Consider the following 15,582-nt stretch of genomic DNA (forward strand, 5'->3'; position numbering starts at 1 on the left):
AAAAAATATAGATAGATAGATAGATAGATAGATAGATAGATAGATAGATAGATAGATAGATAGATAGATAGATAGATAGATAGATAGATAATGTATTAATTCAGTCAAGGCTGTTTATTGTTGGATGTAGGCTATAAATTTGATTATAAAAGGAAAAAGTAGCTTTTTCGAGTTTTAAGGTTTTACTGTGTACTGCAAAAATCAAAAGATATTTTGATGTTGAAACGAGCAAACAAGAAATGCTAAATATTTGGTGCCTGACCACCTAATTGTCGTTACACTTAAATTTAAAAAATGGGTTTAAAACTCCTTTTAATGACATATTAATTGAAATGTAATCACCTTATTCCTAACTTTGACATGACACAGATATCGTATGAAGACGTGCGGTAGACAGTATCATACACTGGCTTTGAATGTAGCATTCATTACATTTGAATTAATTTGTATTACATTCATTTGGACAATTCTCAATTCATCAGCACACTTTAGGACATTTAATTAAAATTTTAATAATTACCAATTTATCCTCAACAAAATTTGGCATTAATGTATTTTGCTGTCAGCCATAAAAATAAAACAAAAATGATACCAAGACATCATGTATTTATTACAATACGGTTATATAAGTAATCATTAACAAAAGTTATTGATGGTGGTAATAAATGGTGGACTGAATAAAATACATCATGACTGTGGTTTTTTGGCTCAGGCTGTTTCCATAGTCTGAACTGTCTCGTGTAGTAGCTCCAGCTCCAAACGAACCACATTCTCTGTCAAGACTGGGGTTGTACCTTGCTTATACTTATACTTCTGCTTTCTAAAAAGAAAGAAAAATACACACATGCAGACAGAAATGAGCAATTTCTGAAATACTCAAACCAGCCCATCTGGCACCAAGAACCATGTCATGGTTAAAGTCACAGACATCATACTTTTTCCCCATTCTGATGTTTGATGTGAACACTAACTGAAGCTCTTGACCTGTACCTGCATAATGTAGGTATACCCAAGTTTTTACATTTACACTAATTTGACATTTAGAGGCCTATTTAATCCCCCCCCCCTTGTTTTTTTTTTTGCTTACATAGTATTGATGGCTTAAGCAAGCATCAACATATTAGGCTCCTATGTAGTCAAGTATATAGCCAGGCAAACTTAGATACTGAAAATAAAGATAATAACTACTGGAGCATAACTTTTTATACATACAAAAATGTTTCAGTAGAAAATTATTCATCTCACCTGACGTCCTTGTATTCAGACTCCTGGTAAGGTCTGATGTAATCAACCCCTTGTCCGGTGATCACACACAGGTCTATGTTGTGACCTGAAGCAAGATCACTCATGATGCCTGATTGGATTGCATCACGCACCAATGCCTTAGCCTCATCTAGCTGGAAGCACAGAATGAACATGTAAATAACATATACAGGGGCACGGTGGTGTAGTGGTTAGCACTGTCGCCTCACAGCAAGAAGGTCCTGGGTTCGAGGCCAGTTGCTGACAAGGACCTTTCTGTGTGGAGTTTGCATGCTCTCCCTGTGGGTTTCCTCTGGGTGCTCTGGTTTCCCCCACAGTCCAAAGACATGCAGGTTAGGTTAATTGGTGGCTCTAAATTGACTGTAGGTGTGAATGGTTGTCTGTGTCTATGCATCAGCCCTGTGATGACCTGGAGACATCCTCTCGTCCATAGTCAGCTGGGATAGGCTCCAGCTTGCCTGCGACCCTGTAGGACAGGATAAGCGGCTACAGATAATGTATGGATGGATATGAGTGCAGACCTTTAGCTTTAATTTAAGGGTGTTTACATCCAAATTGGATGAATGTTGGAGGAATTACAGCACTATATTTAGTCCTGTATTTTCAAGGGTCCAAAAGTAATCATACAATTGGTTGCATGTTCCATGGCCAGTTATGTGTTATTCCCTCATTATTTCACTTACAACTAAGCAGTTAAAAGGTCTAGGGTTGATTTCAAGTGTGGCAATTGCATTTGGAACCCGTTGCTGTTAACTCTCAATATAAAGTCCAAAGAGCTGTCTCTGCCAGTAAAACAAGTCATTATTCAGCTGAAAAATCGAAACAAACCCATCACAGAGATAGTAAAAACACTAGATGTGGCCAAGTCAACTATCTGGCGCATGCTTAAAAGGAAAGAACACACTGGTGAACTCAGGAACATCAAAAGGCCCAGAAGACCACGGAAAACAACCGTGGTGAATAACAGCAATTCCTTCCCTGGTGAAGAAAAACCCCTTAACAACAATTGGCCTGTTTAAGAACACCCTCCAGGAGGTCGGCATATCTGTCAATCAAGAGCAAGATGAAAATTCAAGACCAGATTAACATCTAAAAATCCCATACAGATCTGGAACAGCATTCTATGGGTGAGACAAACATCAACAACACCAGAATGATGTAAAGAGAAAAGAGTATAGAGTAGGGAAGGCACTGCTCATGATCTGAAGCATACCACCTCATCTTATTGGGTAGACGTGTATGGCGGCCAATGGCGGCCTTGTACTTATTGGTGAAGTAACTGCTGACAAAAGCAGCAGGATAAGTTTGAAGGGTTACAGGCCTGCTCAGATTCAGCCAAATGCTTCAAAACTCATTTGACTGTGCTTCACAGTGGAGACGGACAGTGACCTGAAGCATACTTCAAAAGCAACCCAAGACTTTTTTAAGGCATAGGGATGGAATGCTGTACAATGACCAAGTCAATCACCTGACCTGAATCCAGGTGAGCATGCATTTCACTTGCTAAAGGCAAAACTGAAGGGAAAACACCCCAGGAACCAGCAGGAACTGCAGGTTCTCAGCTACAGCTAATGCTGGAGTAGAAGGATTTGAGTGGCCTGGACAGAGGCCTGATCTCAACCCCACTGAACACCTTTGGAATGAACTAGAACACCGACTGCACCCCCAGCCTCCTCACTCAACATCAGTGCCTGACCTCATTAACTCTCTTGTGGCTTAAAGGTCCCATGGCATGAAATTTTCACTTTCTGAGGTTTTTTAACATTAAACTGAGTTCCTCTGACCTTCTTAAGTCACCCCAGTGGCTAGAAATTTCATAATGTGTAAACCAAACTATGCCCAACATTTGAGAATGGCGCGTCAAAACGGCGCATTGATAAGCTCTTCCCTTTACTACGTCAGCAAGGGAGATGATCCCCACGCCCCCCTCTGGATTCCCACCCACTGTATGAATTGCCCCGCCCAGTTGTAGTGAGGAGACCATAGAGGACACAACAACATGGCATCACCTAAGCGAGCGAAACATGGAAATTGCGCTGTACATGGATGTGACAACACAGAAAAGAGTCTGTTTTTACTGCCGACGGGAGAGCCCCTGAAGACGCAGTGGCTTAATTTTATTTACTTCAATAATACGCCGTCGAGTCTACCTAAGACGGTGTATGTTTGTCGGAAGCATTTTCCTGAGGAATGTTTCCACAACTTGGGACAGTACAGGGCAGGTTTTGCACATCAACGGTCACTGAAGCCTGGGTCCATACCAAGCATCCCTGCCGCATCAGCCACAAACACCGAACAAGTAAGTGTATAACTGGTCATTTTGCCATGTTTTAAAATCGGTGTGTTAGCCTAGCAATGGCTACATTAGCTGTGCAGCTAACCGCTTCCTGCAGTTAGCCAGGTAATCTGCGCTACAAAACTAAAGAGCATGCAGCATGCTCTGTTAAACTGAGTTTAGTCTGGAAATTGACTGTAACTTATGAGCTTATGTTTGACTATTGCTCCGCAATGCATGTCTTCTGTTGGATAAGCGATATGTTGTTGTAGTTGCTGCTTCTATCCTCTTTGGTTATGGAGTGCGTGTTCAAGCCTAGGGTATTATACGTTCGTAAACTACCACTCCGAACACTCTCACTCTCTGTGTCACGTTGAGTTTACGAAAGGAGTCCGAGGGAGAACGGGGTTTTGTCTTAGCAGCGTGGCTACAGGCGCTGATAGCAGCGAATATGTGTGTGCGCAGCTTGGTCAAGCCCCTCCCCCCATGACCCGCCCCCACTCTCTACCCTTCCCCGCCTCCTGCTTCTCATTAGCAAAACGACGCACTGGGAAAAGCGCTGAAATGGGGCTTTCTCCTAGGAGGCTATGTTTACGTGCCGAGGGTTCATTTCGAGAAAGGCTGCGGATATAACATCCGGAAGCCTCCACGAGCCCGTTTAAAGCATCAACAAACCACCATGCCATGGGACCTTTAAATGGGCAAATACCCACAGCCACATTCCAAAATCGAGTGGAAAGCTTTCCCAGAAGAATGTTTCTTTTTTTGGTAACAGCAAAGGGGGACTACATCTGAAACGGGACATTCAAACACATATGAATGTTACGGTCAGGTGTCCACAAAATTTTGGCCAAACATTGTAGGTCCATAAGTATTTGGACACTGACAAATGAAGAAAAAGAAACCTTTATTTGTCACATGCACACTTCAAGCACAGTGAAATTCATCCTCTGCATTTAACCCATCTGGAGCAGTGAACACACGCACCCAGAGCAGTGGGCAGCCACACTATGGCGCCCGGGGAGCAGTCAGGGGTTAGGCACCTTGCTCAAGGGCACCTCAGCCCAAGGGCACCCCAAGTCAACCTAACTGCATGTCTTTGGATCGTGGAGGAAACCCATGCAGACACGGGGAGAACACGCAAACTCCACACAGAAAGGCCCCCACCGGCCACTGGGTTCGAACCTGGAACCTTCTTGCTGTGAGGCGACCGTGCTAACCACTACACCACCATGCCGCCCAAACGTTGATATTTTGTCTACCAGGTCCATCAATTCAGAGGTGCTAATGTTCAAAAGCTTTTTCAAAACAAACCTACTTCCATATTGGCTTTAAATCTGTCCTCCAGGATACTCATTGCAGCTAAATCACCAGATCCTGAAAAAACAAACAAACATTGGTATATTTAGCACAGGCACAATATACTGTACATTTCTGTAAGGTAAATGTCACATACTTACCCATAGCAAGATATGGACGCTCGTCCATGCTCCCAAAGGGGCTCACTGTGTAGAGATGGTTCCCGGTGAAGTCGACCCCTCCTAGAATTAAATGTGCCCCAATTGTACCTTGATATCTGGAATATAACAGCCAGATGATGGACAGTTAAATGGCAGAAAGAAAACTTGCACTTAATTACAGATTCGTGAGAATATATTTAACCAGTGTCTGGAATAAATTATGCACCGCTGAAGCTCTCTGAAAAAAAAAAAAAAGTTATACCAAAAAAAAAAAACCTCTCATCACTAACACAAACACATTTCCCACCTGAAGAGCATATCCTGTAGTATGTGAGCTGCCATGGTGACTCTGGGGTTCCTCTCGCTATTCAAGGAGAAAATTGCGAGGTTGGAACAGAGCAATTCTGTAGTTTTAAACGTGTCTGCAGCAGTCCCTGCTCCGCAACAACTAAAACACAAAAACACATGAGAAATCTATGACTACACCTTTGTATTACAGTCAGTCTTTGTGTGCCATTTTTAAAAATCTTACCATAATAGTATAATATTTAATAAATTATGACATTTTTGCTGTATCAAGAGTGTGATTTTTGTTTATTATTCTGATATTGTTTAACTGAATCCTATTGCGGTTGACACAATGGGTGCAGTGGGTAGTGTTGATGCCATACAGCTCCAGGGTCTGGTTCTGGATCTTCAATTCAGGTGCCTGGTTTCATATTACCTCCTAAAAATATGCCAGCAGTTGCTCTCTTCCAATAGGTGGGTTGGCTTAATGCTAAATTGCCCCCAAGATATGAAATGGTGCATGAATGTGTGTGTATGATGCTGTGATGGACTGGCATCTATGGGATCAGATCCACTGATACTTGGATCGGATCCATCCACTTGCACTGCCAGAGCTTATTTGTTTACTGTCATTCATCATGTTGCACCGTTAGAGTTTATTTGTTTTTATCTATCCATCTATTTCACGATCAATATATCTGTCAATCTTCCATTCGGGGCGGCACGGTGGTGTAGTGGTTAGTGCTGTCGCCTCACAGCAAGAAGGTCCGGGTTCGAGCCCCATGGCCGGCGAGGGCCTTTCTGTGCAGAGTTTGCATGTTCTCCCCGTGTCTGCATGGGTTTCCCCCACAGTCCAAAGACATGCAGGTTAGGTTAACTGGTGACTCTAAATTGAGCGTAGGTGTGAATGTGAGTGTGAATGGTTGTCTGTGTCTGTGTCAGCCCTGTGATGACCTGGCGACTTGTCCAGGGTGTACCCCGCCTTTCACCCGTAGTCAGCTGGGATAGGCTCCAGCTTGCCTGCGACCCTGTAGAACAGGATAAAGCGGCTAGAGATAATGAGATGAGATGAGATCTTCCATACAATACTGCCACTTTGGCACAGTTTTTTTCTTCATTTATCTCAATTCTTGTTTTTAGCACTATTAACGCACATTCACATGTACCAAGCATACATTAAACAACAAGAACAACTTTATTCATCATATGCTTGTGAAATTCCTCTCTGCATTTAACCCATCTGAAGCAGTGAACACACACATGCACACACACGTGAGCAATGAGCACACACACACACATACCCAGAGCAGTGGGCAGCCATGCTAACAGTGCCCGGGGAGCAGTTGGGAGTTAGGTGCCTCGCTCAAGGGCATCTCAGCCCAAGGCCGTCCCATATTAACCTCCATCCATCCATCCATCCATCCATTATCTGTAGCCGCTTATCCTGTCCTACAGGCAAGCTGGAGCCTATCCCAGCTGACTATGGACGAGAGGCGGGGTACACCCTGGACAAGTCGCCAGGTCATCGCAGGGCTGACACGTAGACACAGACAACCATTCACACCTACAGTCAATTTAGAGCCACCAGTTAATCTAACCTGCATGGTCTTTGGACTGTGGGAGAAACCGGAGCACCCGGAGGAAGCCCACGCAGACACGGGGAGAACATGCAAACTCCACACAGAAAGGCCCGCGCTGACCACGGGGCTTGAACCTGAACGTTCTTGCTGTGAGGCGACAGTGCTAACCACTACACCACTGTGCTGCCCCCATATTAACCTAACTTTATAATATATATATATATATATATCCATCCATCCATTATCTGTAGCCGCTTATCCTGTCCTACAGGGTCGCAGGCAAGCTGGAGCCTATCCCAGCTGACTATGGGTAAGAGGCGAGGTACATCCTGGACAAGTCGCCAGGTCATCACAGGGCTGACATAGAGAGACAAACAACCATTCACACTCACACCTACGGTCAATTTAGAGTCACCAGTTAACCTAACCTGCATGTCTTTGGACTGTGTGGGAAACCGGAGCACCCGGAGGAAACCCATGCAGACACGGAGAGAACATGCAAACTCCACACAGAAAGGCCCTCGCCGGCCACGGGGCTCGAATCCGGACCTTCTTGCTGTGAGGCGACAGCGTTAACCACTACACCACCGTGCCGCCCCCATATTGACCTAACTTATATATATCAGTGGCGACTTGTGGTCATAAAAATAGGGGAGGACAGTGAGTGAATAGATAGGTGGATGGTTGAGAGAGAGAGAGGTTGGAAGTTGTGTGGGTGTTTACAACTGTTAGGGGGTTTGTATATTTTTAAAGATAAGCTCTGTTAAAAATGGGGTTTTTTGTTACTGCAAGAAATAAAAGTAAAATGTTTTTGAGGACACATCAGCATGGGAAATACCATGTAGTGTAATGCTTGTTGAATGAGCTATGTGAGGTGTGAATGGGTCAAATTTAAAACAGTAATTCATTTAAAAAAAGTAGTCAAGTCTCCTGGATGTCTGGGTGGCAAATTTGTCAATGACTTGCTCATACCACTGGGGATCTTGTTGAAGAGATTTAAGCATCCTCCTTTCAATTGACATGACTGCTAAACTTTTCAACCTCTCTTGTCCCATTGTGTTTCTGGTGAAGCTTTTTATGCGCTTCAGACATGAGAAGCTCCTCTCAACTCCTGCTGAGGTGGCACCAATGGTGGCAATCAGACACATGAGTCTATACACCTGAGACATTGCCTCATCAAGCCCGTTTGACTTCATGAAGCTGATAGCCTCACACAGTTTTCGGGAAGAGTGGATCTCTGCATCACTGTAGAAATGCTGCAGTTCCACCTTCAGTTTGGCCTCATCAAAGAAATTCCCATATGCCTCTGACAAGTTGGACAATGCACGAGAAGGGAATTCTGCTTTAAATGATTCAAATTTGTCAAAGTCTAACAGCTCCATGAAATGCAAACGGCCAAGCTGCTGAAGCGCTGTGTGAGTTGGGCCTTGATGCTGTCATGCACGGAGTCATAGAGAGTTTTATAGACCTGGCGATGGTCTTGCTCACCCTGCCTTCTCTTTCTCCTGTGACCAAATTCGGGGTCTTCTGTGAGACTGGCAGCTTTGCTGTATGTTTTCTCAAAAGCCCTGTCTGACTTCAGCTCATTAAGCAACTGCATAAAGTTTTCTATGCGCTGTTTGCAGAAGGCAACATCCATGACTTTCTGTTGCAGTATGTTAAATAAAACGTCAGTCTGTGCAAACAGCTCCTCAAAAGTAAAAAGCAAGAACATGAACTCAAAGTCTTCCAATTTTGCCTTCAGGCCATCCGCCAATCGAGTTGTTTCATCATCCACAGAAGGATGTTCTAGAACGCGGGTAAATGTGTTAAGCAATTTTTCATGGTTACCTGCGACAGTATTCACGACCCTGGATGAGAAATTCCAACGTGTTGGAGCGGTCTTTGGCATTCTCGCGCAATCAGATTCCTCAAGTAGTGCCACCCTCTTACTTGATTTGGAAAAGAATGACGTGAACCCACCCAGGTTTGCAAAAAAGACTTTGGGTATGGCCTTGACACCTTGACTAAGGACGAGATTCAGGCGGTGGACGTGACAGTGAACAAAAGTTGCGGCTGGAGCAACCTCTCTCACTTTAGCCTGCAGTCCATTGAGAGCCGAGGCCATCACCGCAGCACCATCGTAAGTTTGTGCAACCAACTTCTCAGTGAAGTTGTAAGGGGACATCTCGGACTGCACAAACTGAAACAATGACTGCGCATCCCTCCCACTAGACACATCGAAAAAGCCCAGAAAACGTTCCTGAATAATGCCCTGACTGTCCACGAACCTCGCGATAATTGAGAGCTGGAAATGACAGCCTATATCAGTGGTTTCGTCAATCTGCCATGAAAAAAACGGAGTCACGTTTAATTCTTTCGATATTTCGTGGCTGATCGACGTGCCGATTGCACAGATCAAGTCGTTCTGGATGCCACAGGACATGCCACTAAAAACACCAGAAGACTGCAACTGCTCTGCCAGCAAATTGTCATACCGTGCAATCAGTTCCGTCAGCTCCCTATAGTTTCCCTTGTTGTCTGAATTTGGCCCTTCATCCCGCCCCCTAAATGCCAGCTCCTGCATGCCCAAATACGCCACAGCATCAATCAGACGCCTCAGTGTATCTCTGTTGCGACGCACTTTAGCATTGTGCTGTGCCACTTGCATCCGCACACCCTCGTCCACTAGCTGGTCAACTGACACACTGCCTAGCAATTTCAGATGAATAGCTGCACCAACGTGTTCCTTGGTCTGGTCGTGGCGCTTGGTGGCCCTGTCCAAATTTTTAATGTCATTAAATCCCTGCACAGACCATGTTTGGGATTTGCTACCCATCAACAGGCAAGGCCAGCAATACAGCCGTTTGGTTGTGACACTGCCTGTTAGCCATGGGTATCTCCGATACCATGAGGTGTTGGTGTTAAACACACTTAGCTTACCATTCGGTTTCTGAATGTTAAGTTGGGGAACTGGTCTCCCTTCGGTTTTGATTCTAACCTTCTCCTCATAACCCAGTGTTTGAAATGGCGTGTTTAACATCGTGTACACAATGTCACGTTCCTCCATCGCGTTTTATTAAGTTGATAAACTACAACAAAGCAATAGCCAACAATTAGTCAAATTCTCCACTGTCCGCACTACTCAAAACGACACTACTCTAGCTCGGCAGTGACACTGACAGTAAGTATGCTATGATTTCAACCCGCCAACTCATCTCTTCATTCTGATTGGCCGCACTGACGAATGCAGCTCTGCTGATTGGCTGCTTGATGACAGGCAAATAGACCCGCCCAAACGGAGGAATCGCCTCCCTTTCGCCCATTCACTCCCATGTTAAAAGAGGAGCCCGCGAATCGCCCATGTTCTGAGCGCATACAATGGATGTCAATGAGGAGGTTAGGGAGGACGATATTTTGGCGAGTTTTTCTTCCATTTTTAATTAATAAAATATAGTTATTTCAACTGTTTTGACATGTTTTAAACATTTGTCTATTAATTATATGCGTTTTTTTAAACTAATGTGTCCTGGAAATTCTTTCTTTAAAACTTTAAGGGAGGATCTTCCTCCCTTTCCTCAATGGAGGAGTCGCCATTGATGTGTGTGTGTGTATATATATATATATATATATCAGTCGGCTTGTTCTTGGGTTTTATGTTGTAAGTCTTTTGCTTTCTTTGCATGTGTGATAACTTGCTGTTGCAACAAAACAATCTCCCTGCCTGGGCTCAATCAAGTAAATCAATCAATCAATCAATCTATCTATCTATCTATCTATCTATCTATCTATCTATCTATCTATCTATCTATCTATCTATCTATCTATCTATCTATCTAGTAAAGGTATAAGGAACAGATCTTTATGAGGTATAGGGAGGAGGAATTACAATAACATGCTATTGATAATATAAGTGTATATATGTGGGTATGGGTACATTCGGATATATTATATAAAAAGTGAGTATTTGTGTGTGTATTAGTGCATAATTGTATATAATATATAAGCATAAATATGCATAATTATGATATGGGCGTCTGTGTACACATGGATGTGTATAGTTATAGGTATGTGTACAACCCCGATTCCAAAAAAGTTGGGACAAAGTACAAATTGTAAATAAAAATGGAATGCAATAATTTACAAAACTCAAAAACTGATATTGTATTCACAATAGAACATAGACAACATATCAAATGTCGAAAGTGAGACATTTTGAAATTTCATGCCAAATATTGGCTCATTTGAAATTTCATGACAGCAACACATCTCAAAAAAGTTGGGACAGGGGCAATAAGAGGCTGGAAAAGTTAAAGGTACAAAAAAGGAACAGCTGGAGGACCAAATTGCAACTCATTAGGTCAATTGGCAATAGGTCATTAACATGACTGGGTATCAAAAGAGCATCTTGGAGTGGCAGCGGCTCTCAGAAGTAAAGATGGGAAGAGGATCACCAATCCCCCTAATTCTGCACCGACAAATAGTGGAGCAATATCAGAAAGGAGTTCAACAGTGTAAAATTGCAAAGAGTTTGAACACATCATCATCTACAGTGCATAATATCATCAAAAGATTCAGAGAATCTGGAAGAATCTCTGTGCGTAAGGGTCAAGGCCGGAAAACCATACTGGGTGCCCGTGATCTTCGGGCCCTTAGACGGCACTGCATCACATACAGGCATGCTTCTGTATTGGAAATCACAAAATGGGCTCAGGAATATTTCCAGAGAACATTATCTGTGAACACAATTCACCGTGCCAGCCGCTGTTGCCAGCTAAAACTCTATAGTTCAAAGAAGAAGCCGTATCTAAACATGATCCAGAAGCGCAGACGTCTTCTCTGGGCCAAGGCTCATTTAAAATGGACTGTGGCAAAGTGGAAAACTGTTCTGTGGTCAGACGAATCAAAATTTGAAGTTCTTTATGGAAATCAGGGATGCCGTGTCATTCAGACTAAAGAGGAGAAGGACGACCCAAGTTGTTATCAGCGCTCAGTTCAGCAGCCTGCATCTCTGATGGTATGGGGTTGCATTAGTGTATGTGGCATGGGCAGCTTACACATCTGGAAAGACACCATCAGTGCTGAAAGGTATATCCAGGTTCTAGAGCAACATATGCTCCCATCCAGACGACGTCTCTTTCAGGGAAGACCTTGCATTTTCCAACATGACAATGCCAAACCACATACTGCATCAATTACAGCATCATGGCTGCGTAGAAGAAGGGTCCGGGTACTGAACTGGCCAGCCTGCAGTCCAGATCTTTCACCCATAGAAAACATTTGGCGCGTCATAAAACGGAAGATACGACAAAAAAGACCTAAGACAGTTGAACAACTAGAATCCTACATTAGACAAGAATGGGTTAACATTCCTATCCCTAAACTTGAGCAACTTGTCTCCTCAGTCCCCAGACGTTTACAGACTGTTGTAAAGAGAAAAGGGGATGTCTCACAATGGTAATCATGGCCTTGTCCCAACTTTTTTGAGATGTGTTGTTGTCATGAAATTTAAAATCACCTAATTTTTCTCTTTAAATGATACATTTTCTCAGTTTAAACATTTGATATGTCATCTATGTTCTATTCTGAATAAAATATGGAATTTTGAAACTTCCACATCATTGCATTCCGTTTTTATTTACAATTTGTACTTTGTCCCAACTTTTTTGGAATCGGGGTTGTATATGTATGTACTGTATATATGTATTGTATGTGTGTATATATGCATAGCATAAGTATTTTTATATATTTTATATATGATTTGATTTGGGCGATATTATACCATCTTGGTATGTGTTGGTATGTTGGTATGGTTTTTTTTGTTGTTGATTTTGCTTTTTTTTGTATATATAGTTTATTATGGTGGAAAGTGACGTTTGATTAACGGTGGTATAGAGGGTTAGGATTTGATAAGTTATTTACTTCTTCCTAATCCTTTCCGAACATTATTATGTTATTGCCTTGTGGCTACGCTATTCTGTTTATGATTATGTTTTGATGATTGCATTTTTTGTTTGTTTTTATATCTTCTTTACTGTTCGGAATAAATCAATCAATCAATCTATCTATCTATCTATCTATCTATCTATCTATCTATCTATCTATCTATCTATCGTCCCGAACCAGAACAAAAATGAATGAATGAATGAATGAATGAATTCCAACAGTCAACTTACTATATATTTGGAGCAATGAAGTGAATTTTGGAGCACATTTTGTCAGCAACTACTTCGCTGGAGGTGGCCCTTGTGTCAGCTCCCAGGATCACACCATCCTAGAAACAAACACACACACACATAAGGTTTCTGTGACATGAGGTTTGTAAGAGAATACTTTGGGTCATTAAAATCATTAAGGCTACGTTCACACTGCAGGCTGAAGTGACTCAAATCCGATCTTTTCGCCCATATGTGACCTGTATCCGATCTTTTATTGACAATATGAACGACACAGATCCGATTTTTTCAAATCCGACCCAGGCCGTTTGGATATGTGGTCCTAATTCCGATTCCTATCCGCTCTTTTCATATGCGACTTCAATCTGAACCGCCAGGTCGCATTCATCCGACTTACACGTCATCGACAAGCCACAAACGTCACTATTCTGCGCTGAAGTAGGCGGCGGGTCTCTCAAAAAAAGTTACAACAACATGGCGCATAATCACGGGCGCAGATAGAGGGTGGGACTCGTCCCACCCAGATTTAAATTCACCTCGTTCGGTCCCCCCCCCCACTTATAGGGAGGAAAAAACGTCTATGCTGTCTTTCTTTGCATAAGGCAAACCTCACGGAAAAATCAAAAGACTAATTACCATTCGGTTTATTGAGGTGCACAGCAGTGTATACATAGTTGCAACAATTCACATAAAACAAAGACTGATATTCGGTTGGTTGAGCTGCGCAGACTGCACAGGTTGCGAGCTCGAGCTTGGTTGCTATGGTTACTAACAACAAGTTTGACAGGCATATCGGGGTTGGGGTTGGTTTGCTGGCAGCTTTGTCCCCCCCCCCCCCCCCCAGTTTTTTGTCCCCCCCAGTTCAAAAAACGTATCTGCGCCCCTGCGCATGACATCAATGCGAGGGACGCTTCGGGCTGTGAAGGTTCTGAATCTTCTCAATGGAAGGACGCAGAGGTTAGGGAGCTGATTTCCATTTGGGGGGATACAGCTATTCAAGCTAGATTGGATGGGTCATACCGCAACCGGGCGGTTTTACTTCCCTAAACACTGGCCATGCTCACTGCGTGTGACGTCGTCGTATCCTGCAATGCGCATGCGGAACACTTTTAGGTCGCTTTTCGTTCATACTGAGGATCACATACAAGTCGCATATATTTGTTAATGTGAACGACCTCACAAAAAAATCGGATTTCATAAAAAAATCGGAATTGAGCATTAAGCCTTGCAGTGTGAACGTAGCGTAAGACATCATCCTAGGGCGGCACGGTGGTGTAGTGGTTAGCGCTGTCGCCTCACAGCAAGAAGGTCTGGGTTTGAGCCCCGTGGCCGGCGAGGGCCTTTCTGTGTGGAGTTTGCATGGTGTCTGCGTGGGTTTCCTCCGGGTGCTCCGGTTTCCCCCACAGTCCAAAGACATACAGGTTAGGTTAACTGGTGACTCTAAATTGACCGTGAGTGTGAATGGTTGTCTGTGTCTATGTGTCAGCCCTGCGATGACCTGGTGACTTGTCCAGGGTGTACCCTGCCTTTCGCCCGTAGTCAGCTGGGATAGGCTCCAGCTTGCCTGCGACCCTGTAGAACAGGATAAAGCGGCTAGAGATAATGAGATGAGATGAGATGAGATGAGATGAGATGAGACATCATCCTATTTGGACACTTATCTTCTATTTACCTTAAACACCACTCCTGCTATGGTTGTGCCAGTCTTTAAAGGTTTGGGCGTTTTGCTTTTCCCTTCAGCCAGAGCATTCTCCAATACAACATTTCTGAATGACATGCAGGAGACACATCAGGACAAAGGCAGGCATTAGTCAAAGAAACCTCTTCACATTTCTCCATAAATAAGGTTTTCATCATTCCAACAATTTTAATTGTAGTTTCTCAGTGCAGTCCTAAACTCATCAGTCTTATTTTGTTTTAAAACATATTGTTTTATCCTGAACCACAGGACAGCAAGACCTTACTTTCGTTTTTGAAAAACGTTGATGCGGTTCCAAAGAAAACCCCCCACTACCTGATCGCTTTTTCACACACTAATACCAACAAAGGGAAGAGGGATAAGGTTGACCATACCTTGCAGAGTTCTCGAAATTAAAACCTGCTACAGGTGCTTCGAAGACGTGAAACTGAGCCATGTCCACAGGAAACTTTCTGCCTTGATGTGTTCAGGCTGGATTTTAATGCAATTACACGGATATGGCCAGAGATGGCGCTGTAAACCTGTGTGTTGTGTTGCCAGATCCTCGTTAATTATAACCAACCAACCAACCAACCAACCAACCAAAAACACAGCGCCCTCCACAATTATTGGCACCCCTGGTTAAGATGTGTTAAAAGCCTTAAAATAAATTCAATTTTTATTGCAAAAGCATAATCTTACACTGAAAATTATAGAAAAATGTAACCCTTAACTCAAATGAATTTAAAAAAATCCCTGACTAAGAAATAATTATTCTGTTCCACAATTATTGGCACCCATAACAATTCTCATCTCTCATCTCATTATCTGTAGCCGCTTTATCCTGTTCTACAGGGTCGCAGGCAAGCTGGAGCCTATCCCA

General features: G+C 43.1%; 1 protein-coding gene across 1 annotated transcript; it reads right to left on the reverse strand.

The window, feature by feature from the left end:
* Positions 1-589: 589 nt before the first annotated feature.
* On the reverse strand, positions 590-15,198 carry psmb13a (proteasome 20S subunit beta 13a). Its single transcript, XM_060898931.1, has 8 exons — positions 15,095-15,198; positions 14,694-14,787; positions 13,022-13,119; positions 5,306-5,446; positions 4,999-5,114; positions 4,857-4,915; positions 1,246-1,397; positions 590-820 (listed from the first exon to the last, which is right to left on the reverse strand). Exons 1-8 carry the CDS (start codon positions 15,154-15,156, stop codon positions 709-711), a joined length of 834 nt encoding a protein of 277 aa, XP_060754914.1. The 5' UTR covers positions 15,157-15,198; the 3' UTR covers positions 590-708.
* Positions 15,199-15,582: the final 384 nt, after the last annotated feature.

Source organism: Neoarius graeffei, chromosome 18, assembly GCF_027579695.1.
Source record: "Neoarius graeffei isolate fNeoGra1 chromosome 18, fNeoGra1.pri, whole genome shotgun sequence".
NCBI lineage: Eukaryota > Metazoa > Chordata > Actinopteri > Siluriformes > Ariidae > Neoarius > Neoarius graeffei.

What these genes read in the sequence shown, in the direction of transcription:
- psmb13a (XM_060898931.1), bottom strand. Translation starts at nt 15,156, where the DNA reads ATGGCTCAGTTTCACGTCTTCGAAGCACCTGTAGCAGGTTTTAATTTC. An exon ending in TAGCAGGAGTGGTGTTTAAG is followed by an intron (nt 13,120 to 14,693) that starts GTAAATAGAAGA and finishes GTTTGTTTCTAG; the next exon opens with GATGGTGTGATCCTGGGAGC. An exon ending in TTCATTGCTCCAAATATATA is followed by an intron (nt 5,447 to 13,021) that starts GTAAGTTGACTG and finishes TTTGTGTTTTAG; the next exon opens with TTGTTGCGGAGCAGGGACTG.